The sequence below is a fragment of the Gossypium raimondii genome, chromosome 13 (assembly GCF_025698545.1).
Source record: "Gossypium raimondii isolate GPD5lz chromosome 13, ASM2569854v1, whole genome shotgun sequence".
Classification (NCBI taxonomy): domain Eukaryota; kingdom Viridiplantae; phylum Streptophyta; class Magnoliopsida; order Malvales; family Malvaceae; genus Gossypium; species Gossypium raimondii.
Window position 1 is genome coordinate 46,368,372 of NC_068577.1, and position 25,122 is coordinate 46,393,493.

The 25,122-nt window shown below is 34.3% G+C and overlaps 1 protein-coding gene and 1 pseudogene across 1 annotated transcript; both read right to left on the minus strand.

Moving 5' to 3' along the window:
- Positions 1-3,409: 3,409 nt before the first annotated feature.
- Positions 3,410-4,309, minus strand: LOC105781168 (hevamine-A-like; annotated as a pseudogene).
- Positions 4,310-14,706: 10,397 nt separating this feature from the next.
- LOC105781625 (uncharacterized) lies at positions 14,707-15,171 on the minus strand. Its single transcript, XM_012606147.1, has one exon. The coding sequence runs from the start codon at positions 15,169-15,171 to the stop codon at positions 14,707-14,709; it is 465 nt and encodes a 154-aa protein (XP_012461601.1).
- Positions 15,172-25,122: the final 9,951 nt, after the last annotated feature.

Genomic DNA, 25,122 nt, shown 5'->3' on the forward strand with positions numbered 1-25,122 from the left:
GAACGAGTTGGAAAAAGCAGCCGGCAGCAACAAAAATTCACTCACATAGCCGGGTCGAGAAGTTTTGCATTTGTAGCTGAGGCGGAGGTATTTTTAATTTTTTAATATTCTCAAATATGTATAACTTTCTATTAAATAATATTTTTACTACTATATTGTAGGAACGGTCGTCCAGTCAAAAAGTTGGACGCCTTCAACTTTTTGAAATTACACATAAGAAGAAAGATGGATCTGCTGTGACTCCTGAAGCTGGTGAAATTATGGTACGTTTACTTAATACGATTTGACTTGTTTTAGTTATTTATAGTGTTTATTTTCTAATGGTTTAATTCATTGCTTGTAATGCGACTATTGTTATATTGCATTTGTTTTTTTTAATATATATTGCGTTCCTAACTATGTGATTTATTTATTAGGAAAAACTAAAGGAAAAAAAGACGGAGTACGAAGTGATTGCTTCTAGTGATAGTTCTGTTCATCTTGAAGACATTGATAACCGGATTATTACTGAAGTTTTGGGTCCTGAAAAGTATGGTCGGGTTCGATTTCAAGGATATTTTATCAGCCCAACCCAATATTTTGGATCCAGCTCGCACCAATACATGGCTTCGGGGAGTTAATCTCAAGCTGAAGTTCAGAGGTTAAAAGACCAGATGGCTCAGATGCAAGCGACCACATTTGAGGTTCAAAGGAAATATGAAGAACTTCAGCAACAACTTAAAGCAGAGGCGGCAGCGAGGGAAGCAGAGGCTACAGCGAGAGAAGCGAGAGAAGCAGCGAGAGAAGCAGCGATAGAAGTAGAGGTTCAAAAGAAATATGAAGAACTACAGCTATGACTTCAAAAAGATGCGGCATCGAGAGAAGCAGAGTAGAGCAAAAAGTACGACGAACTTCAACAATGACTTGATTATGATGAAGATGTTTCATGATCATAACTTCCGCCGTCATAGTGTATATTGCATAAATATTTTTATTATTTTAACTTTTAACGTTTTTGTAAAGAAAAGTATGAATTCACTTTTATTTATATCAATTAATATTATTTTAGTCATTTAATTTGAAATATTATATAAATTTATTGTTTTTGGTTAGTTTAGATCTGATTGCTTTTGATTTGTTGTTGCAGGAGGGCTGAAAAAAACAGAAAATTTTATTTAAAAAAAATCCCAAAATTAATGGCGTTTTTTAAAAAAGCGCCGCTAAAAGTCATATTAAATAGTGGCATTTGTGAAATAAGCGCCGCTAAAGAACACTACTGTTAGCGGCGTTTTTTCCAAAGCGCCGCTAAAGAACATGATCTTTAGCCGCGTTTTTTCATAAGCGCCGCAAAAGTTAGCGACGTTATCGTTAGCGGCATTTTTTGTGGCGCTTCTTCAAGCGCCGCAAATGGATTTAGTGGCGTTAAAAAGCGCCGCTAAAGGCCTAAAAGACGCCGCTAAAAATCTGTTCTGGTGTGTGACCAATCAAAACGTAGCGTCAATATTTAAAAGGAAAATTTATGTGTGAAATTTAAATAAATCAAACGATTAAATAATTTTTGCAATAATTGAAACAATTTGATCAAATTCAAAATTTTAAATTTTAGTTGAGGAGATATAATTTTTATCAACTTAGATGTAGGATTGCATGTATACTGGAGAAGGATGAATGGAAATTTAAACCTAATTTAAATTTATATTTATATTAACTTTTTTATAATGACAATTCAGGTCAATATGATTGTTTTATTTACTATTCATTTAATTATGTTTTAATAATTTATTTTTTTATTATGTATTAAATTTCTTTAATTGTATTTACTTTTCTTTTGGATTTAAAACTCTCGAATCATCTTATAAGTTACATTTTTATTTTATTTTATTTTCATTACTTAGTAAAATTTTAATTTTCATTTAATTTCTTACCCTTACAATTTCGTATTTAATTTTGTTTGATGTTTCTTTTTTATATAATATATATTCATCTATTGTTATAATACTTTTCCTATAAAATATTAAAAATCATAAAAAATATAAAAATCAGAAAAACGTTATCAAAAATATAAATATATATTTAAAAATATGAAAATTGGTATAAACTTATAAAAATATAATAAATTATAAAATTAATAAAACATAATTAAAATATTTAAAATTCTATAAAAATGTATTAAAATTCTATAAAAATATATAAAAAATATTAAAATTGGTATAAGCTTATAAAAATTAGAAAAAAAAAATAAAAAACTTGAACTGGACCAGATTAGTTGGTTGGACCGATTTGACCAAAACCAACAGGGGTATCGGCTTGGAGAAAGCCATTAGATTGGTTAAATTGGGAACTGGACAATTGATCCAATTTCATTTTAATATTTTATTTCATTGAACTGGACAGATAAGTTGAGATGGCAAACCAATGGCCTAATTAGTTCGACCACCAATCCGGTTTTGAAAACTTTGGTTAAAATATTTCATTTTGACATATGTTAATAGTTGGATAATGAAATTTTGGTTTGATAAAAATATTAAAAAATAAAAAAAAATTGGTTCAACCACCCAGTTCCCAAGTCAACCAATCTAATGGCTTTCTCTGAGTCGATACCTTTGTCGATTTTGGGCTAACCAGTCCAATTCAAGTTTTTATGATTTTTTACTTATTTTTATAAGTTTATACCAATTTTAATATTTTTTATAATTTTAAGAATTCTAATAATTTTTAAATTTTAAATATTTTAATTAAGTTTTATTAATTTTATAATTTATTAGATTTTATAATATTTATATGTTTTTGTATTTTTTATAATTTTAATAAGTTTACGTCAATTTTAATATTTCTTTTCTATTTTAATATTTTTATGGAAAAATATTAGATTAAATCGAAGCTAAGAACTTAATTGATTATTTTAATTAATAGATTAAGGTGAGAATTTTTAGGAACTTAATTGAGTTTTATTTTTACATTTTCTTAACAACTTTTTAGACATATAACATATAATCTTAAATTATTACACACAACCAATGCAAGAAAATACAGAATATACGTGATTATGAGCCTGAAACATTGTCTAGTTATACCTATAGATTATGCAGTCCTTATTAAAAAGAGACATCAAATATGTACAAGCTTTCTTCTTTTATTTTGGTGATAAAAATATGTATGAGTTTCAATCAATATCTATAACCATTCTGTATTAACATTTGGCCATTTGGAACACCATGATCCAACGTGGTACATGCATGCATATAAGTCGTTGGTAATTTCAGGTCACTTTTCTTGGATTTATGAAACATAGGTTTTGAATGATCAATTCACAACTCTGGTATCAGGTTTTAAATTCGATCATCAGAAAGGATGACAAGGTTTATATATGGATTACATGCTTCCATTACATTAAAATATAAACACAAATACATCAAAGAGACAACCTCTTCTACACATCATTCTTAATGGCAGAACTATATTCACTTTGATTATCATAGTACTTTGACCACAGCATCACCCCGCCATACTTTGCCGAACCTTTGATGGCCGGAAGTACTTGTGAAGTAAGATCTGACACTGGGATAAAGCCGCTACCAGCTGCTTCGGGTGATGCAGGAAGTCCTAAGAAAATTAAGGTTGCATTAACATCTGTAGTCCATTGCTTCCATGCATCTTCCAGGTTCTTAATATCGCCTTCCGTGTATTGGCATTGAGGGTTGTTGTAAAATTGTACCTAAACAAAGTCAAAAAGGTCAGTTTTAAGGGCATCCCCAATCCAAGCATCAGGGAATGGACACTGAGGGGCTGCTGTCAAGTATACTTTCTTACCATTTTTGCTATACCTTGAAAGGTACCTTGCAAGATCACCTCAATGTTGGTTCGTTCCACCTTCGATATCAAAATCGATTCCGTCCAAGGCCGCATCACCAAAAGGACGGGACGCAGATTGTCCCCCCAAGAAATTGTTTCACAAATATGTCGCGACCTGTCGAGCATCCTTTGATGAGGTGAGGTAATAGCTTCCTGCTCCTCCTCCAAGTGAAAGCATTACTTTAATCCCTTTTGCTTGGCATGATTTGACGTCGGAGCTTAAACCAGTGCATCCATTGGTATAAGGATCACAATGACCAGCAAGGTTGATCATTGGAGTCTGGCCATTGCCGAATGTCGGAAGGAATGCTATGTTCACAAAGTCGTAGTTGCCTGTTGCGCAAGTCTCAGCCAATGTGCCCTCGTTTCCATTCTGACCCCAGTAGATTGCGATGCCACCGGCATCAATACCCGAAAGTAGCATCATCAAAAGCACTGAGCCAATCAGTGTCAGTGAGATAGCAGATTTAATAGACATCTTTTTTTCTTTGAATGATCTCCAAGTGTTTGATGAATTGTTTTCGGTGCATAAAGTGTTCATAGAACCATCTCTTTTGTAGCTGATAATTGACATAAACAGATGCCTACTTCCAACAATGTATGGATAAATTTGATGGATGTAGATTAACGCAGATGATAATTCATCAGAAATTAAATGAAGGTTCAAAATCTTTGAATGACTGCTCAAATATGCATGGCATGATTTGGTTTTTAGGTATTATTTTGCTATTTTAGTAGTTTATGATTGTTTGTTTCCATGAAATGGTTGTTTGTGATGAGTGATGGATCCATTTGAATTAATCTCTAGTGTATGACTGCTGTTTTGGTGAGTTTATAGAAGGAAAGTTTCATATATTAAAAAGATTTTAAATAATTATTTTAAAAATAAATTTTTAGAATTTTTAATCTTTTTTAAAAATATTAGTTGAGATGGAATTTTTCCACATCAGTATGATATTCATCCAAATGATCTGTCATCCAACGTGAAACTCGACCGAGTTAACAGAAGGTCTAAATTTTGTTGAGAAATTAATTGATTTTTAATTTTTATTGAGAGTTTTTACACATAAGTCAATAAATTATATTATTTAATAGTTTTTATTTTTATTTTTAAATTTAATACAAAATTATATATTTTAATATTTTTAATGTGATATATTTATGTGTTTAAAATAAATATAATTTTTATACGTTAATTTTAAATATGTATTTTCTAAATAAATAATTTCTTAACGTAAGTTATTAGGGTCCGGAGTCAGGGCTTTACTACACTTGTTTCCTCTGCAACTGTTTCAAGGTATGACTTTAGATCTACGAATTTTGAAAGGACAATAACATATCCCTTATTGTGCATCATCCTCACTACAATTTTGATTATATAAATACAGAATGCCCTCAATATTTTGGGATGAATTTATGAAAAATGTCGTTTTTTTTAAATTATTGGATTAGGATAATTTTTGAAAAAATTATTGAACTAGGCCGAAATAATGAAAAAGCTTTCAGCTAAAAATGTTTTTAATGGATTTATAGAAAAATGCTTCCAATTGGATGCGTTTTTTACCACATCAGCTGAAATGCTTCCAGCTGGAAGCATTTTCTACAACGGTTACCTCACCTCAACGTCTATTTAAATAGCCGTTGATCCCCCACTAACGGCCTTTATATATATATATATCTATATATTGAGAGAAATTTGAAAGAGATTTGAGAATGTGAGAGAGAGATAGTTGAGATTGAATTGAAAAAAATAAAAAGGAAATTGGGGTTGATATTCTCAAATATTTTTTTCAAATTTCTCTCAATTTCTCAAATTAATTTCTCACTCAATTTTATTCCTCTCTCAACTCTTTTTTATATTAAAATTGTGTTAAGGTTTTTCTAAATTATTTATTCTATTACAATTTATTTCGTATTTTTGAAATTAATAACGAAAAAATCTCTAATTCATTTAGATAACAAGCACATTTCAGTCAATCAATTGTAAATGGTAAGAAATTTTTTATTCTATTTAATTTAATTTAATTTAATTTAATTTAAATATTTTATTGTTATAATAAAATTTAATACTTTCTATTATATATATAGTATGAAGATAGGATTTTGGAGACATATATTCATAATCTACCCGTTCTTTCATCATACTTAATTGAACCATACTTGAGAGATACGAGATTTTTGCACATGGCCCGTATGGGTAGGGGGTGTAAATTGGACCCCACACTTGTAAGCGCATTGGTGGAAAGGTGGAGGCTCTAGACGCATACATTTCATCTTCCATGTGGCGAGTGTACTACCACACTCGAGGACATGTAGTTATAGTTCGGGTTACCGATGGATGAACCAGTAGTGACTGGTTTAGTTGTTGCAACTAATTGGAGAGATGTATGCGAGCAACTTTTAGGGAGGGTTTCGGAAACGATTTATGGAGCTCGGATAGATATGAATTGGTTGAAAAGAAATTTTAGTGGGCTCTATGTGGAGTCGAGTGAAGTCCAAAGAGAACAACACTCTCGGGCGTACATCCTTATGATAATTGGGGATCTCCTAATGCCCGATAAATCATGAAATCTTATTCATTTATGGTGGTTGCTAAAACTCCTAGACTTTAGAGAAGCGGGTGAACTCAGTTGGGGGTCAGACGTGTACTACTGCAATCATAGGCGTGGTACTGACAACCATTTTTACGTCCTCGAGCAAACTACCTTATACATTCTCATTCGTAAAAAGGTAAAATTCGTTAGATAATATATTTATGGGTTAAATGTAAAATTGGTACCCGAACTTGTCCACTTTTCCCAGATTAGTACCTATGATTTTTTTTTTGTCTTAGATTAGTACCCAAACTTTTTTTCCTTCCACTAGTTTGGCACCTGAGACTAATGCCGTTACTTTTTTGCTGACGTGGCAGCGCTAACCAATTGCATACCGCCGCGTGGACTGCTATTTGCAGCTTTTTCTTTTTTTTCTTTTCTTATTTCTTTTCTTATCTTTCATCTTTTTTCTTCTTGTTCTTCAATTTTCTTCTTCCGGTGGGCTTTTCGACCTACAACATCGTCTTAAAAATCAACCAAAAAAAGGGGTTTAGCTTGCCGTCCTATTTTTGGTTGATTTTTCGTATCATGTCATTGTTGCTCTAGAGATTAAAACCACCATTGATTTTGCTCCGATCTACTGTTTAATCGATTAGTCTTCTTTATTACTCTGTTTGATTTTGATTGTTCCAAAAGAGGAAACAAATCTTTAGTTCAAAAAGAAATGGAAGCGATTGAAGAGTTGTCACGACTTTCAGATTCCTTGAGGTAAGCGATGGCGTTGCTTGCTGACGAAGATGTTGATGAAAACTCTTCTATTTTCCTCAACATTGTTGGTCTAAAAAATGTTGTATGTTGTTCATATGCTAAGTAGAATTTTGATTCATGAATTTTTGAAGCTTTTAATTTACTTTATTAGAAACAGGGTGTGATAAGATCTAAAAAAACTTCAAAAGGGAACTCCAAATCCATTATTATAATCTTGTGTATATATATTATTTTTGATAATATCAATGATCATATTCTCTCTTCTGAACTTTGTCTAGTTTCTCTAACATTTTCCTGCTTGAAAAGGTGATTGTCTGTCACAAAAATTGTGAGAACACAAAGGTAAAACAGAGCCCAGATTATCCAAACCCAAATAATAATAAACAAAAATGGGGGTTAAAAGGGAAAACCCCAGTTTCGAAAATTCAACGTTATAAACAAAAATGGGGGTTAAAGGGAAAACCCAAGTTGAAGAAGACAAGAAATGGGAGATGAAGAGGCACGCCCAGAAAAAATAAAAAGAAAAATAAGAAAAGAAAAGAATAATGAAAAAGAATAAGAGGGAAAATAAAAAAGAAAATAAAAAATAAAAATAAGGTCAAATAAGATTCCACATGGCAGCATGCGACTGGTTACCGCAACCACGTCAGTAAAGAAAGTAACGGTGTTAGTCTCAGGTACCAAACTAGTAGACGAAAAAAAAATTCAGGTATCAATCAGGGACAAAAAAATCATAGGTACCAATCTAGGGGAAGTGGACAAATACGGGGTACCAATTTTATATTTAACCTTATATTTACCATAATAAAATTATTTAAAATTTAATTTATTGCATTAACATATTATTTCAATAGGTGGAACCATGGGCCGAGTTACGTGGGACTATTAGAAGAGCTTCAAGGTATACGACTTTTGTTAAATCAACGATTGAAATAGGAGGTATGTATTTTTTAAATTTGAATTATATAATATTAACGCAATTGATTTAAAAATTAATAGTGTATATAACTAAATTTTTTATTATTTTAATATAGTTTGAATGGATGACATACTCCAATATGAGAATTAAAGAATGCATCTCGTCCAAATTCTTGATGAATCCCAACATCTAGCACGTGAAGGTGTCATTGGTAATGTACGCTACGATGGAGATGCACGAATCGGATATAATTATGCGGCAATTCGGGTTTAGGTAAACAATTTTGTCGACACCCCAATCAATCGAAGATCTGCACCATATTGATTTGCAAGGAAGAACAGATGAAAATTTGCCTACATTTCACGCGGAATATATCAACCTTTGGAACAATAGGTATGAATTTTTACCTACTCGCGAGGCCATTATCTTTCCATAATTAGCCTGCTATCCGGAGTACATGCCATGATTTAGACACCATGACAAGTCATATCTACTAGTGGAAGAGGCGAGGGGTAGGCAACGTCATACGAGGAGGCCACGACGAGCACTTAGGCATCCAAGGTTTGGAGCAGCTACCGAGATAGGTCCATCATTTACACCAACGCAAGAACTGACACCGATTGCTGCACCACCCCCATCAATATAACTTGACTTATTCTTGTGCTTTCACTAACCCCGTCATTTTTACATAAACACTACATCTTGCACCACATTTGTCTGTTTCTATATCGATGCTAGGTTTTATTTTTGGACCCCCACCTCCGTCCCAATTATATTACACATCGATGCCATCGACATTTCAGACGATGGCGATTTCGACAATTACGTATAGGTCGTCTATGTTTGAGGCACTGACCAAAAGTCTAATTGTTCTGCCATTGGTTATAGGACACAATATAGTTATACGCTTACATCGATGGTGTTGCAAACACCTCCAGGGTCATTGTTCTACTAAGGTGGATCATCTTCGCAACCACTTGTTCCTAGAATAGAGGATACACTACGGCAACCGAGGAGCACTCCACAATCAACCACGGATGAAGGCAAAGAAGATGAGAGGCCGAGACCACAACCTGTACCCGAGTGTAGACGTAACAATGAAGACGATAAGGCCGATATATAACTTAAACCAAGAAGAAATCTGGCTTGCAACCGACGACCACCCCGTTGTGGCACACATTCTGATCAAGGATATGAATGAGTTATTTTATTTTTTGTACTTCTCATGTAAATTTTAATTGTTTAGCTAAGTTATAGTCGATAAGGTTGTACCGATATTGGATATGAAATATTTTAAAATAAATATCGTTTTGCATCAAAATTGGTTGTCGTTGTCATTTTATGTTATTAAATCAAGTTTGCATGAGAAAAATAGAACAAAGTTGTATATTGTATTATTTTCTATAGTATAATAAAAACGCGTGTTTACAAATTACAAAAAATTTGAATATGAATGAAAAAAAATCAACAAATAGATTTCAGTTAAAAAATTAATAAATCGGTTAATGAGGTGTTGTCCTTATATTATCTCTTTGGAGTGGACATGACAACATTGTATGCCTTGGGTCCTACACCACCTGTATAACCTCAGTTGATTTGTCTTCTCTCAAATATTCATTTTGTTGCGTATCCGAGTAGATGTTGGTTGACTTTTTGGTTTGTGACGCAATGATCTATTGGGTAACAACTTGAATAGAATGCTCGATACCGACAGCCACATACTTTCATCTAGGACTGGTCGGAATATGTTTTGCCACACGTTATTCATGTGTTTTAGTTTGTACATGTCATCTACAAAGCTCATATGATCCAAACATACATTGCTACATGTTGCAATTGTATGAGTGAATAGAAAATGAAGTGCGTTAAATCTTCCATAGTCCCAGGTCTGTTGTCTCGGGTGTACATGGTACGCTCCCCCAACAATACCTTGGTCGGGTCTGTCAAACTCCGTAACCCGAAACAATAGGTTTTCGCGCAAGTGACACACTGGAGGCATAGAGTTCGTCCATGCTGTAGCCTTCCTAATTTTTTCATAAAATATTCGTTCTAAACATGGCCACCCTTCATCTGTCCAACATATTTTTCTGCTTGCTTCAAAAAAACTTCAACCAAATAGAAATATGTTTCTTTGACACTCGAGGTTATCGACAAATGACGCGTTCCTTTCAATATGGAATTGATTCATTACATCAAATTTTTCATCATGTGCCCATATCATAACCCTACCATACGATTGTGTCCACTGATCGAAGGGTATGTTAGAGTGGTACCTCGCCTCGGTACTGTTAATGACTCATAAGTTTTCCAACATTTTATGGAAATGGTATTTGAAGAGCTCGTATAGTTTATCCATAATGCCCAACATCTGTTGACCGGTTAAATATCAAACAATTGAAGTGGTGAATACATAACCATGTCGATCACTTATGTGCGTTGAGCATCAGAATCGTATTGTCCATGGTAGTTCGCAGTAACATGTTTTAAACAATACCAATGGTGTGTGCGATTCCAAAGGCTTCCCTGCCGTTCAATTATGGCCAGTATTCCAGGTCTTCTATCGGATATGACTCATATATCAGGTTGTGGGCAAACATGCCTCCTCAACCTAGACAAGAAGAAATCTCAATCGCCTACTGACTCAGCTGACGTTATTGCAAAGGTCATTGACAGGATTTTCCAATTGTCATCCTGTGTCATAACCAACAACAATCGGTGCGTATATCTCTCGTACATAATGATACTGTTGGTTTGAACTAGTGGCTTACAATACTGGAATGCCTATCAACATTGCTTGAAAGTTCAAAAGAAATGATGGAAAACTCGGCTTCCATGGAGCAACCGATCGTTATAGTACGCATGTATTGTTTCCAGATTGGTTACGCAACCTGGAACATACTTCTCCAGTACTTGCGGTACAACGATGTGTAATCGAACTGGCTACAAATATTTGTAATTTAAACCGACACAACAATCTCGGGACTCGCTTTCACTATAGGTAGTATTATGTTCACGACAACCTCCGAGTCCAATTTCGGATGATCTCGTGAAATACCTGCAACAATACAAGTACTTTAAAATTAGGAATTTAACACCTCAAATATAAGACAACGTTGATACAGTACCTATGAAAACACACGTATGTGGAGCGATATATTTCTTTATGGTTCAAAACCTCATTTTTTTACAGAAACCATGATTTTCCATGCACAATTGTTGTCTTGCATTACACATTTCGTCTCAAACTTGTCAAATCGGGATTTAACAACGTAGAAGTTTACCACATTCTTGATGTTGTATCACTTTACTGTAGCGACAAAACCATCTTTAAAGGAAAATCATTCTCCACTTCTAAATCACTCAAATCAAACAAAGAACTCGCATGGCCAGGTCTTTTGTGTGGGAGTTTTGCAAGCTCCAATCAATCTTCTGTTGATAGGTCCACATTATGCATGTAGGTCAGAGGTGAGTATGCCCTGAATTGTAGATCTTCTTTGGCATATTCGTCCGAACCTTCACCGTTTGAACCTCCATATTCTAGTTCTGTTGGAACCGGCTTTGGTTAAAAAAAATGCAATTTTCGAACCAACAGCCCCGAGCTCTTGGATTGGATCGATAGTGGATTCAGTGCCCTCTTCATTCTCAATCCCACTAGTATCTCTAGGGTTGGATGTCCCCTCTCTGATGGATGTCACAGGGAGTACATCATCCTTTCTTGTATAGTTGTCGAAACAACAAAATCACTTGTTGATTGCCAACTACTAGAACTTGATGCCATTCCCTTGTAAGTGTTCCCAACATTGAACATTGACTGACCGAAGTTCAAATCAAAACCACTAACTGAGTGTCGTGCCGGGGTCCAGTTTTCTTTGTTACCACCAAACCTCGACTGTTGGACGTTCTGTCTATCGCGGTTGAAATCTACGATTGAAACTGATTAGTGTCTTCCTATTGATGATTCCGAGATATCATAATGAGAACTTTCTAACAAAGCCGTGAATCCATCGCTCAATTGTGTTATTAGACTCTTAGTTTGTTCTTCTGTTCCAACCTCTCGAACTGGAACATATGTCGAACTCCGAGCGCATTCATCTGTGTTTATAAACTCTGTATATAACTCGAGTATTAGTGATCCACTAGCAATATATGTCAGCACCATCGCCTCCATCTCCCTTGCTCCTTTGATATCAAAATCGTCATATTTGACGAGGTTGACCGAAGCACAAAATTGATTTTTCAGTGACGATACTCTCATCTAGTTGGATTTGACGATTTTTTGCCTAATTCTTCCACGCAACTCCGACAACTGTATGTTCAAGTTAAAAACCAACTGTGCTGTGTTTTCCAATAGAAAAATGACTTCATTCTCGGTGTCACGGACTTCACTATTGTAATAAATAATAGCATTAATCTGTCCACTTATTTTCAACGAAATAACTTGTTCCACATGTTCGAAACAAAAACATTATGCAGAAAAATAGTGTTGTAATTATATATGAACAACAAAAATTGATCATTACTTGATGCAATTGCGTGGTTGCTCCAAATTATGCCTTATGAACTTCCTCTTCTTCTGATTCTTCTTGCAATTTTGTTTGCTTGAAATTGCCTTATACCACTCAATGTTGAAAGCCATCCTTTTATAGAGCTAGGGTGAGTGACAATTGATTCAAAAAAATCTTCTCGGGTGAATGAGAAGTTTTCATGCGTTGAAATTGGTAGAGGGAAAAACGCTCCACATAGGACGCGTTTTCAATGCATTTTCTGAAAAATGCACTAAAAACACATCTTACGTGGAACGTTTTTCCTCAACCACTTTCAACTCCTACAATTTCTCACTCACCAAACAGATATCCAAGATTTCCAAGATAATATTTTCTGAAGAAATTTGATCGACCTCAACCTCCTATAAAAAAACTGCACTGAAAGTTCAAAAAAAAATGCATTGAAAAATCTAATCGACCTCGACCTCCCCTAAAAAAATATGATCAAAACTCAGTTGCATTTGAAAATAAAAAAAACTAAGAGTTAATAGAATTGAGTAATTCGAGTTTCAATTTTGAATCGAATTAAATTTTACAATTTGAATATACGGTTGTTGTAAATATTGAATTAAATAATTATTAACTTTACATCTCAAAAAATTATAAAAAAATTAAAGAATATATAAAAAACTTAAAAAATATAAAAAACCCTAAATCACTAAAACCTACAAAACTCTAACCCTAACCATGCTTTAACAAAAACCAAAACTATAGCCTTAAAACTGGACCAAAAGGAAAACATTTTCAACTGGAAATGTTTTCCTATAAACCCACTTAAAACGCTTCCAATTGAAAGTATTTTCGGTTTAATAACATAATTTTTCTAAAAATCGGTCTAATCCAATATTTTTAAAAAAAAGTAGGCATTTTCAGGATTCATAAACCCGCCCCCCCAAAAAAAAGGTCTTGGAACTTAAACTAAACTACATGCTATGTAGAGGTGCTCATGGGCCGGGCCCATAAAAAATTTCGGCCTAGGAAAAAAATCATAAGCTCGGGCCCGGCCCATTTTTTTAATAAATACCAAAAATTTATTTTAAAAATTAAAAAAAGTATTTTAAAAATATTTTAAAATTAAAAAAATTTTAAAAAGTATTTTAAAATTAAAAAATAATAAAAAAAGTATTTTAAAAATATTTTAAAATTAAAAAAATTAAAAAATAAATATAACAGTTCGTTTTTTGCCCAAGCCCATATTTGGGCCTATATTTTACCCAAACCCTCTCATATTTCGGGGCGTTCGTTGGTAGGCAGCCCTGCCCCATGAGCACCTCTAATGTTGTGTTTCAAGTAGAGGTGCTCATGGTCAGGCGGCCGACACCGTCCGACGGCCCGCCAAATATGGGAGGGTTCGGATAAAATATAGTCCCGAAATATGGGCTTGATGAAAAACGAGGCCGTTAGAAAACGGGCGAGCCTCGGGCACCACTTTTTGGCCGGGCCTGCCTACCGAATATAATAAATAAATTTATTTTTTTATTTTTAAATTTTAAAACATTTTTAAAATACTTTTTTTATTTTTTAAATTTTAAAATATTTTTAAAATACTTTTTTTTATTTTTTAATTTTAAAATACTTTTTTTAAATTTTTTTATTTTTAAAATAAAATTTTGGTGTTTATTAAAATAATAGGCCGGGCCGGGCCGAGCTCGGGCTTATGATTTTTTTTCCGGACCGAGCCTGGATAAAATTTTAAGCCCATATTTTGGGCGAGGCCGCTAGGCCCAGACCTAATTTTTTTGGGCCCGGCCCGACCCATGAGCACATCTAGTTTCAAGAAAGGATGTACCGAAAAACAAAACACCCAATCTTTTAAGCCGTTAATGAACAGTTTAAGTATGTTTAAGATCAAAACACAAACTAAAGCAGAACAGAGTGGCATGAAAATGAAAATTCGGATCCAACCACTTCTAAACTGTGACCTTTTGTAGAATTTGGATTAGCATCTCTTACCATTACCAGCACAAGGAAAATAATAGACACGGTTTAAGCCTTAAGTTTTAACCAGAACAAAAATGAAGAAATAACTTAGTAAAATACTAGTACTAAAAATACATAGCATTTTTCTTTCTTTTTTTCTTATGAAGTTTTATCGCCATAATCAAAATCCTTAAAACTTGTCCTTGTACTTGCCACCATCATCGTCGTCGTCGTCGTCGTCGTCGTCGTCCTCGTCATCCTCATCATCTACAAACTCGCCTTCAAAATCATCATCAAACTCATCATCATCATCATCAAACTCGTTATCCACATCATCATCGTCCTGCACCACGCCCTTCCCACGGACGTCGAAAACGAGACCATCCATCCCATGACTAACACTTCTCCCCACCAGGCTCTGCCCTCTCGAAGACTCGAAAACAGAACCCATTTCAGGGAAATTAAAAATGGGCATTTGGGCATGTACCTTTTGGTTAGAAACTAACAATGATCCAACAACCTGATGATCTTTGGCTACGTTGTTGAGATTTGCAGTAACATTGGACCGACCATTGATTTGGCCACGTAGGATCTGGGGTAAGGACTTGCTGTTTTTCAGCAGATTTCTTCTAACAGCAGCTGCTGTTGTTGCCATTGATGCAAAATTTGGAGGCTTTCGATAGATGAAAATGGAAAATTGATGTTGTGAGATTTTGACCCTGGGTTTTGTAGGGAGGCTCAGGGTTTAGGGTTTTTTGAGAAGAAATGGGTTACTGACACGTGGCTATATGAGTTGCTCGTAGAAGAATTCCAGAAAATTTCAGCTATATCTATTAAAGGCAAATAAAATAAAAAAAAAAAACCTTTCTTTTAGGTTTTAGCCCAGTTTCATGGAATTTATTTTGGGCCTTTGGCCTTTTTCTTGGAAATTTCACAAATTGTTTTTATTTTTGCATAACAATATTTACATTAATACAAGTTTCTTTTTCCAACAATATTCACAAAGCATAATATCAATTTTCAATAAATAAAAATAAAAATTTATAATTTGAATTACAAATTATATTTTAATAAATAAAATAAAAATATTATCACTTATATTCTAAATTACAAGTTACTTTTGAAACTCGAGTCAAATAAAAAATAGATTAGGTAAAAAAATTGAACCGACCCAATGTAACTGTAAATAGATTTATTTTCCAAAAAAATAAAAAATATTATATATAAGTCATGATATTGAAGTTGTTCAGCTGATTTCTAGTTTGAACTCACTCAAGTATTCTTTCGGGCAAATTACACATAAAAACCCTTTTTTTCAATATTTACTGAAATGGGCCCAGTAAATAATTATTTACCGAAATGGGCCCTCTTCCCCGAAAACCGTCCACGTCAGCGCGATGTCAGGGTACGTGATAGGAAAACGCGTCCCTGAGGAAGCGTTTTGCCTACGTGGACATAAAGCGCACCCTTAAGGACGCATTTTATGTACACGTAAGCAAAACGCTCCCTCAAGGACGCGTTTTGCCTGCACTTTTAGGGTTTAGGGTTTTACGGTTAAGAATTAAAGTATAAGGGATTATAGTTTAGGGTTTAGGGGTGTTCATGGGCCGGGTCGAGTTTGGGCCGGACCGGATTTGGGCCGGACCGGATTTGGGCCGGGCCAAGGGAAAAATGTTTGGCCCGATTCCTAGGGTCGGCCTAAAATATGGTCCTGAAATTTTGTCCAGGCTCGGCCCAAGAAAAAATTGATAAGCCCGAGCCCGGCCTGACCCATTTTTTAATAAACACCGGAAAAATTATTTTTAAAATAAAAAAATAAAAAAATAAAAAAGTATTTTTAAAATATTTTAAAATTAAAAAATAAAGAATATGTATTTATTTATTAAATATTGGGCCAAAAAAGTGGTGCCTGAGGCCCGGCCAGTTTTTTAAACTGGCCTGGCTTTTTTACCAAAACCCATAATTCGGGCCTATATTATTACCCGAATCCTCTCATATTTCGGGCGGGCCGTCGGACCGTGCCAAGCCGCTCGCCCCATGAACACCTCTAAGTTTAGGGTTTGTCAATTAAATTAATTATAAATTTTTCAAAATTAGATTAGTTTTCGTGTTAATTATTTTTTAAGAAAAAAATAAATTAAATTAGCGTTTAGGCCATAAGGTGTCCATGGGCCAGGCCGGGTTCCGGACGGGCGCAAAAAACTTTTCAGCCCGCTTCCTAGGCGGGCAGGCCTCGAGGAATCTGAACTGAGATTTTGTCCGAGCCGAGCACAGGTTATTAAAATTATATTTTTATTAAAATTAAAACTAATTGTTATTAAAATTATATCAAATTATATTTTTTTTGTACCAATCAAAACATTTTGTAAAATCTAACATTTTGTTAGTAAAATTATTAATTGCTAATTGTATTAATTATTAGTAAAATTATCAAATTATATCAAATTATTAATTGTTAGTACTAGTCAAAACATTTTGTAAAATCTAACATTTTGTTAGTCAAATTATTAATTGTTAATTGTATTAATTGTTAGTAAAATTATCAAATTATATCAGATTAGGGTTAGGGTTAGGGTTAGGGTTTTTGTTAGCATTAGGGTTTTGGTATTTTTAAGTTAAGGGTTTTGGTATTAAGGGTTAGGATTAGGGTTTTTAAGTTAAGGTTTAGGGTTAGGGTTTTAAAGTTAAGGGTTAAAGTTATGGTTAGGGTTTTTGTTAGGGTTTTGGTATTTTTAAGTTGAGGGTTTTTAAGTTAAGGGTTAGAGTTAGGGTTTTTAAGTTAAGGGTTAGGGTTAGGGCTAGGGTTTTTGTTAGGATTTTGATATTTTTAAGTTGAGGGTTTTTAAGTTAAGGGTTAGGGTTAGGGTTTTTAAGTTAAGGGCTAGGGTTAGGGTTAGGGTTTTTAAGTTAAGAGGTAGGGTTAGGGCTAGGGTTTTTGTTAGGGTTTTAGTATTTTTAAGTTAAGGGTTAGGGTTAGGGTTTTTAAGTTAAGGGTTAGGGTTATGGTTAGGGTTTTTAAGTTAAGGGTTAGGGTTAGGGTTAGGATTTTTGTTAGGGTTTTGGTGTTTTTAAGTTAAGGTTTAGGGTTTAGGGTTAGGGTTTTTGTTAGGGTTTGTCAATTAAATTATAAATTATAAATTTATAATTTTTTAATAAATTAGGTTAGGGTTTTTAAGTAATAACTCAAATAAATCTCTATTTTATTACATCAAATAATATCAAAATATTCAAAATTTTTGTACAAATATATTAAAATAAAAATCAATCTCCGTGCCTGCCGGATTCAGTGTTACATGGCGGCCGTCAGCGGTTACGCGCTGGATTCCTCCTTTGTCCAGCTTTCGGCGGGGATTCTGGTTGTCGGTGTTGGGACAATGAGCCACTTTGATAGAATAGTGACTGTGGAGGTGTTTGCATCACCAACGGTGAAGCTGTTTGAAACCAATACGGTGATGGGGATTGGTAAAAAGAAGAGCTCCCCGACTGCCCCTCTTGCGATCCCTCATACGATGTTGGCCTATACATCGGTGGTCCACTCGGCGCAATGGAAAATGGAGATGAACCAGGCCATGGACTCCAACTTGCCATAGGACTGGGAAAAGGAAACATATAGGAGTTAGGATACATAAAAGGGCTAGGATACGCACCTGACATCATCTGAAAAGACTGTGTCGTCGGTTGAACAGCTGGGTCGGGTGACTGTGTCGGTGCTCTCGCTGGGCTGGTGATTGAATGGCCGCTGATGATGGGTCGGGTGAATGTCTGGGCCTCATTAATGGGCTTGCGTCGTCGTCCCTTCGTCTTGGATTTAAAGGCCCATGTTGTTCCCTTTGGACACGTAATTGCTGCTACCTCTCCTCTATCGACAGTAAATACGGGTTGACATGGATCCTAAACTATGGCATGTATTCCGGCATGCACGTTAACTCCGGAATGATGATCGGTTCCCGAGTAGGTATATAATCATACCAATCTTCCCACATTTGGATGTAGTAGGACCAGAATCTCGGCCAATCCATATGCAATTGTCGTAGGTCGATTTTGTGCTGATCATCAAACATCTCAAGTGCCACGGGAATCGGTTGTCTACATCGAAATTGCCGTAACACTCTGTCTAACTGGTGCATCTTTACGGTCGCATAGTTGATTAACGCGACTTTCATGTGCCAAGCGTTTGGATTTTGGAGGTACTCATACAGAATTACTGCCCGAATTGTCGGATCCTCGTATGGTGTCCATTGAAACTATATGAACATGATGGAAATATTAGTTATATACATAATACATAATACATAATACATAATACTAAATACTAAATACTAAATACTAAATACCAATCGACTAGCTCATGATAGAAATATCAATTTTATTTAATACTTACATGTGCTTCCGACTGTTGGTCTAGTAGAAGCCGTATATCTTCAAGAGAGGTACGTAATCGAGCATAACTTGCCGGATGGTTCCACCTAATTAAATAAATTTTTAGCATACTATTATTTTTAAAAATCTACGTAATAATTATAAAATATAATATAAAATTTACCTCGTTATGAGTGAGAATGTATATGGGTGGTCCACTCGAGGACGTAAAAATAGAAAGCGAAACTGTGTCCATGATTGCAGTAGTGACAGGCAACCTCCGATTTTCTCTTTACTCGATTGCGTCGCCCCGCACATCTCCCGATATAATGTTGCCAACACAGGAGACCCCCAACTAAATTCACCAGCTGCTCTAAAATCAACGAGTTTTAGTAGCCATCTTAGATATAGGAGGTTCCGTGACAAGTCCGGCATCAGATAACCTCTAATTATCTAAAGAATGTATGCCCGAGCATATCAGATTCTTTCTACTTCGGTTGAATCATCATCTAGATCCGGGAATGTGTCTCGTAACCAGCCCATCTTGATCCGACCTCCGTTAATTTTCTCCGGAATAGAGCCCAAAAGGTCATAGCACACCGCTCCCCAATCGCCAGATTGAACAGACCCGGTGACTGGGTACCCGTCCACCGGCAATCCCAATTGCAGATTGACATCTTCCAAAGTGATAGTGCACTCTCCACATGGAAGATGGAATGTGTGCGTCTCGGGTCTCTACCTCTCAACCAACGCACTGATAAGTTTCGGGTCCAATTTGCATCCCTGGCTTACCGTCGCCACGTGCCAAAAACCCGCTTCCCGCAGGTAATTCTCTACCAACGGTGATGGAGGACCATGCATTTTCCGGATATAGCATTCCAATATCCGATCTACAAACTTTTATAACAAATAATAAATTAATAATTATTTAAAAATGCATAAATAAAAAATCTTAAATAATTTTAAAAAATAAATTTAACACTTACCATTTTCATTTGTTCGACGGACATGTGCTTGTTATCAAGACGAATCAATTCTCCGGCCATTGCTAAATTCGTACAAATTTTTATGATTTAAAAAAAATTAAAAAATTAAAATTTTTATAAAAATAATTAAAAATAGGGATTTAAGAGAAATTTAAGAGAAAATTGAGAGCAAATTGAGATTAAATATGGATTTGAGAGAAATTTGGAAGGAAATTGAGAGCAATTTGAGAGGAAATTGAGAGGAAATTGAGAAAATAATTGAGAAATGATTAATTTGTGAAAAAAAATGAAGGGGTGGAGGGTTTTATAGTTTTTTTTACCGTTGGGGGGGCCAACGGTCAAAAAAATGACCGTTGGCACTGTTCATGCGCAGGGAAAACGCGTCCTCTGGGACGCGCTGACGTGGTAACAAAACGTGTCCACGTCAGCGCGCTTTCTATCCTCGTGGACAAAACGCGCCCTTGAGGACGTGTTTTCCTGTCACGTACCCTGACATTGTGCTGACGTGGACACATTTTCGGGGAAAAGGGCCTATTCTGGTAAATAATTATTTATCGGGCCCATTTCGGTAAATATTGAAAAAAAGAGCTTTTAATTGTATTTTGCCCTATTCTTTCCCCAACTAATTTTAGGTTACAGACAGGTTTCTGTCATTTACATAACTTACATTCATAAATAGGTTGGCAATAAAAAGGCAAAACAATTATATGCTCCAATGCAAGAAATGATGAGTTAATGACCACTATGTTAGCTTCATCTTCTTACACTTTATAATGTTTCTATCTTTTGTCATGTCTGAAAGTGTTCAATCATATACTGATAATGATATATATGAACCTTTCCTTCTATAAACTCACCAAAACAGCAGTCATATACTGGAGATTAATTCAATGAATCCATCACTCATCGCAAACAACCATTTCATGGAAACAAACAATCATAAACTACCAAAATAGCAAAATAATACCCAAAAACCAAATCATGTCATGCATATTTCAGCAGTCATTCAAAGATTTTGAACCTTCATTTAACTTCTGATGAATTATCATCTGCGTTAATCTACAGCCATCAAATTTATCGCGTTAATCTACAGCCATCAAATTTATCCATACATTATTGGAAATAGGCATCCGTCTATGTACATTATCAGGTATAAAAGATGTTATAATCAACATCGATAATGGCAGTAGGAATTATCGCAAAGCAATAAAAAAGAAAACTAAAAACACATAGATTTTACGTGGAAAACATTTATCAGGAAAACCTACGGGTAGAAGAGGAGAAATTCACTATGTTGAAAAAACAAACAATACAAGAGGAGTTCGACTACATCTATTTAAGGGTTAAACAACCTTGTTATAGTTAATGCCAAATAGAAGAAGTATAGTCCTATACGGATTCGGCCCTCGGTCCTTTGCCCTCATAGATCCCCTTATTTTGCTTCTCTATTTTATTTCTTTAACAAGTGATGGGATTCGGGTCACACAACACTAACAAAAAGATATGGTTCTATGAACACTTTATGCACCAAAAACAATTGATCAAGCACTTTGGAGATCATCCAAAGAAAAAACATGGCTATTAAGTCTGCTATATCACTTGCACTCATTGGCTAAGTACTTTTGATGATGTTACTTTCGGGTATTGATGCCGGTGCATCGCAATCTACTAGGGTTAGAATGGAAATGAGGGTACATTGGCTAGGACATGTGGAACAAGCAACTGCGACTTTGTGAACATAGCATTCCTTCCGACGTTCAGCAATGGTTAGACTCCAATGATCAACCTTGCCGGTCATTCTAATCCTTGTACTAATGGATGCTCTAGTTTAAGCTTCGGTATCAAATCATGCCTAGAAAAATGGATTAAATTAATACTTTCACTTGGAGGAAGAGCATGAAGTTGTAACACTATATACCCGGTTCGGATGTTCGACCTGAGCTATAAGGTATTATGACCTTAAAATGTCAATAGTATTCACTAACCATTCATAAATAACCAAATAGATCATTTAATAATTTAATTAAAATAATTTTCCATGTTATTTGATCAAACAGGACTTCAATCGAGCTTACAGAACATTTAAAATAGACCAGGATCACTTCTGGATTAAAATGAAACTTCTGTAAAATTTTGAGTAAAAAGTGTAAACAGGGGTCACACGATCGTGTGACAGGGCTCAGCCCTTGTAGCTCCTAAACATGGTCGTGTGGCCAAACCGTTTAACTCTCTCTGACCTTGTAAACTTGGGTTACGTGGCCATGTCCCTAGGCTGTGTAACTCATTGTAACAGTGTGGACAAACTTGTACCAAAAACAAAAGAACCGCACGACCGTGTTATACAATTGTGTGGGGCACATGATCGTGTTATACAACCGTGTGGGGCACACGGCCATGTGATAGATCGTGTCACAGGCTATGTGTACCTAAAAATATCTTCAAACACAAGCTATTTCACATACCAAAACTTGGCTTCAAGCTCTACATTAACCAACATTCAAACTTATTCAAATTGTGCCAAAACATATCAATTTTCAATCAACCTATGTGCCTAACCAATGTGCCCTCATTGATACAACATTTCAACATAAAAAACGAACATCAAAAACAAGACATAATCAAGATATTAAACTTATTCAAACATCCAATAATTTCCAACTAACATATGCCATAATCAACCATTTATACCAAGCCTTCTAATGCTAAATTATGACCAATTGATTTTCACCAATTAACCTATCATGTATGTACCAATTCAAAAAACCAACAATGCATTAAGTTTCAAGCACACCTATGCCATCAAATACCAATCTAACCAAAATACCATTAAGGATTTACATCAATACACATATTTCATAATTCAAATGGCACAAAACATGACTGGATGATCACCAACATGCGTATACCAAACCCCTATTTACATGACACTTATAACCAGCCAAAATAAATGTATAGCTACCAAAAGAGTTGGAAGATAATGTGGTCTCCAACAAAGTTCCAACTGACAGCACGAGTCCAACAATCTACAAGGAAGAAAACCAAATAGAGTAAGCTTACGTAAAGCTTAGTAAGTTCGTAAAACAAAAACATCATATACTTGTCAATTTAATTTACAAATCATATTTATAGCATAGAACTAACCAACCTTTTCCTTGTTTCATCATTCCAACTAAATGAAATGATTAAACCTAAATTGTCCATATCATCAATACATAACATGTTAAGATTCACATACCAAGATATAATCAACCAAATATAATTCAACATATCATCTTATTTCGTTTCCATTTCAATAGTTAACTATTTTTCCCAGAGAACAATAGTAAAATCAACTTTGGATACACTTGAAGGTAATGTTCATATGAGCTAACATAAGGACATTAACCGATACACGATGCTGCTCACACAAGCTTCAAAGAATCCGCAACACATGCAGGATCTCAAACCATCGGGACGATATCTATCACTGATACATAGTACTTGCTAAATATAACATCGACACAGAGTGCTTGCTAATACAACACAGGTACAAAGTACCTACTATTGAGGTCTCCGGTAAATATTGCATGCCAAAATAAACACTGGTACAGAGTGCTTGCTACGCCCTAATGACATGTCATTTGTATCCTAGCTATTCACTAAGTTCACACGAGCTTATCCTGTATACTTTGATCCTTTCATGATATTAACCATTTACCAAGATTAATTTGATACCAACTTTCCATGGCATAACATGTTTCATATTGAACAAATAGAAAGCCGTAATTTTCCATTCAAGTATTTGATCACATTTACAACTTACCTTTATCAACCATGTTTATTAAACACATATACACAAAAATTATATACAACTATGATTTCAACATTAATAAACATGAGAACATCTAATACGAACTTACCTAATCCAAAAATGACAACAAACACAACATCGACGATTACTCTGCTAACTTTCCTTTCCTGCGATTATTGTCCGATTGATTCGTTTCTTGATCTAAATATAATAATTTAATTTAGTTATCCAATTTGAATAATTTTAAATACTAAAATTCATGTAATTGACCCATTAATCAACATTTTACATTTTATCCTAAAATTTTACCATTTATTCAATTTAGTCCCTACACTTTCAAATACATCACAATTTAACCATATCAATGCTAGAAAAATTTTATACAATCCCTATATAGCCCATAATTATCAAAATTTTACAAAAATTTCATGTAATTTTACTATTTTATCAATTTAGTCCTTATACTTAAAACTAACTAAAATCACTTTACAAAATAGTCCTATATAACTATCAAGCTTAATAATCTATCATCAAACTTTAAAAAAATCACAAGTTCATTAATGGCATAAATCAAAACATTTAAAAATTTTACGAATTAGTCCCTGGGTTAACTAGATTAAGCTACATTGATCTAATAAACTTACTAAAAACGGGCTTGAATTTCATACCATGCAAGGAGATTAAAGCTTGGTTGATTCTTTGGTTTCTCAAGCTATGGAGTTTCCATTGAAGAAAAGAAATGGAGGAGATGATGACTAATTACCTTTAATTTTATCTATTATTACTTTATTAATTAACATTTTACATTATAAAATTTAACTTATAATTATTTAATTAAATACATAAACCGTCCACATATATATATTATGGTCAAATTACATTTTAAAACACTTTCATAATGATTTTATAACCATTTAGCATAAATAAACTAATAGCGATTAACTTTTACAGATTTTAAGATTTAGTCTTTTTACTAAATTAACTATCTAAAGGTTACAATTTCTAGACCAAAATTCAATACACCTATTTTGTAAAAATATTTATGGGCTCAGTTTACTGAAACGAGGTCCTGATACTTCACTTTCTAAAATCACTTGACTTTAGGGACAATCCACTTGAACTTTACTATTTGTTTAATTAGTAAAAAATATCAGATTAAAATTTAATATAATATTATATTTGAATCGTAATATTAAATAATAATATTTACAAACCCACTAATTGGATTTGTGGTCCTGAAACCATTGAAAAAATAGGTTGTTACAAAAACTATTACCTTGCCTCATTAAAGGATGCTCTATAGGTTGTAGGGAATTAACTCGTGTTATCAACAAACAAGTAAAAAAACTAAAAATCGAACACGCAAATTTTACATGAAAAAACTCCTCAAAAGAGGATAAAAAACCATGGGCAAAAGGAGATTTCATTATAGCAAAGGGGAGTACAAAATATGAAGATATTTAAAGAAAAA

What these genes read in the sequence shown, in the direction of transcription:
- LOC105781625 (XM_012606147.1), bottom strand. Translation starts at nt 15,171, where the DNA reads ATGGCAACAACAGCAGCTGCTGTTAGAAGAAATCTGCTGAAAAACAGC.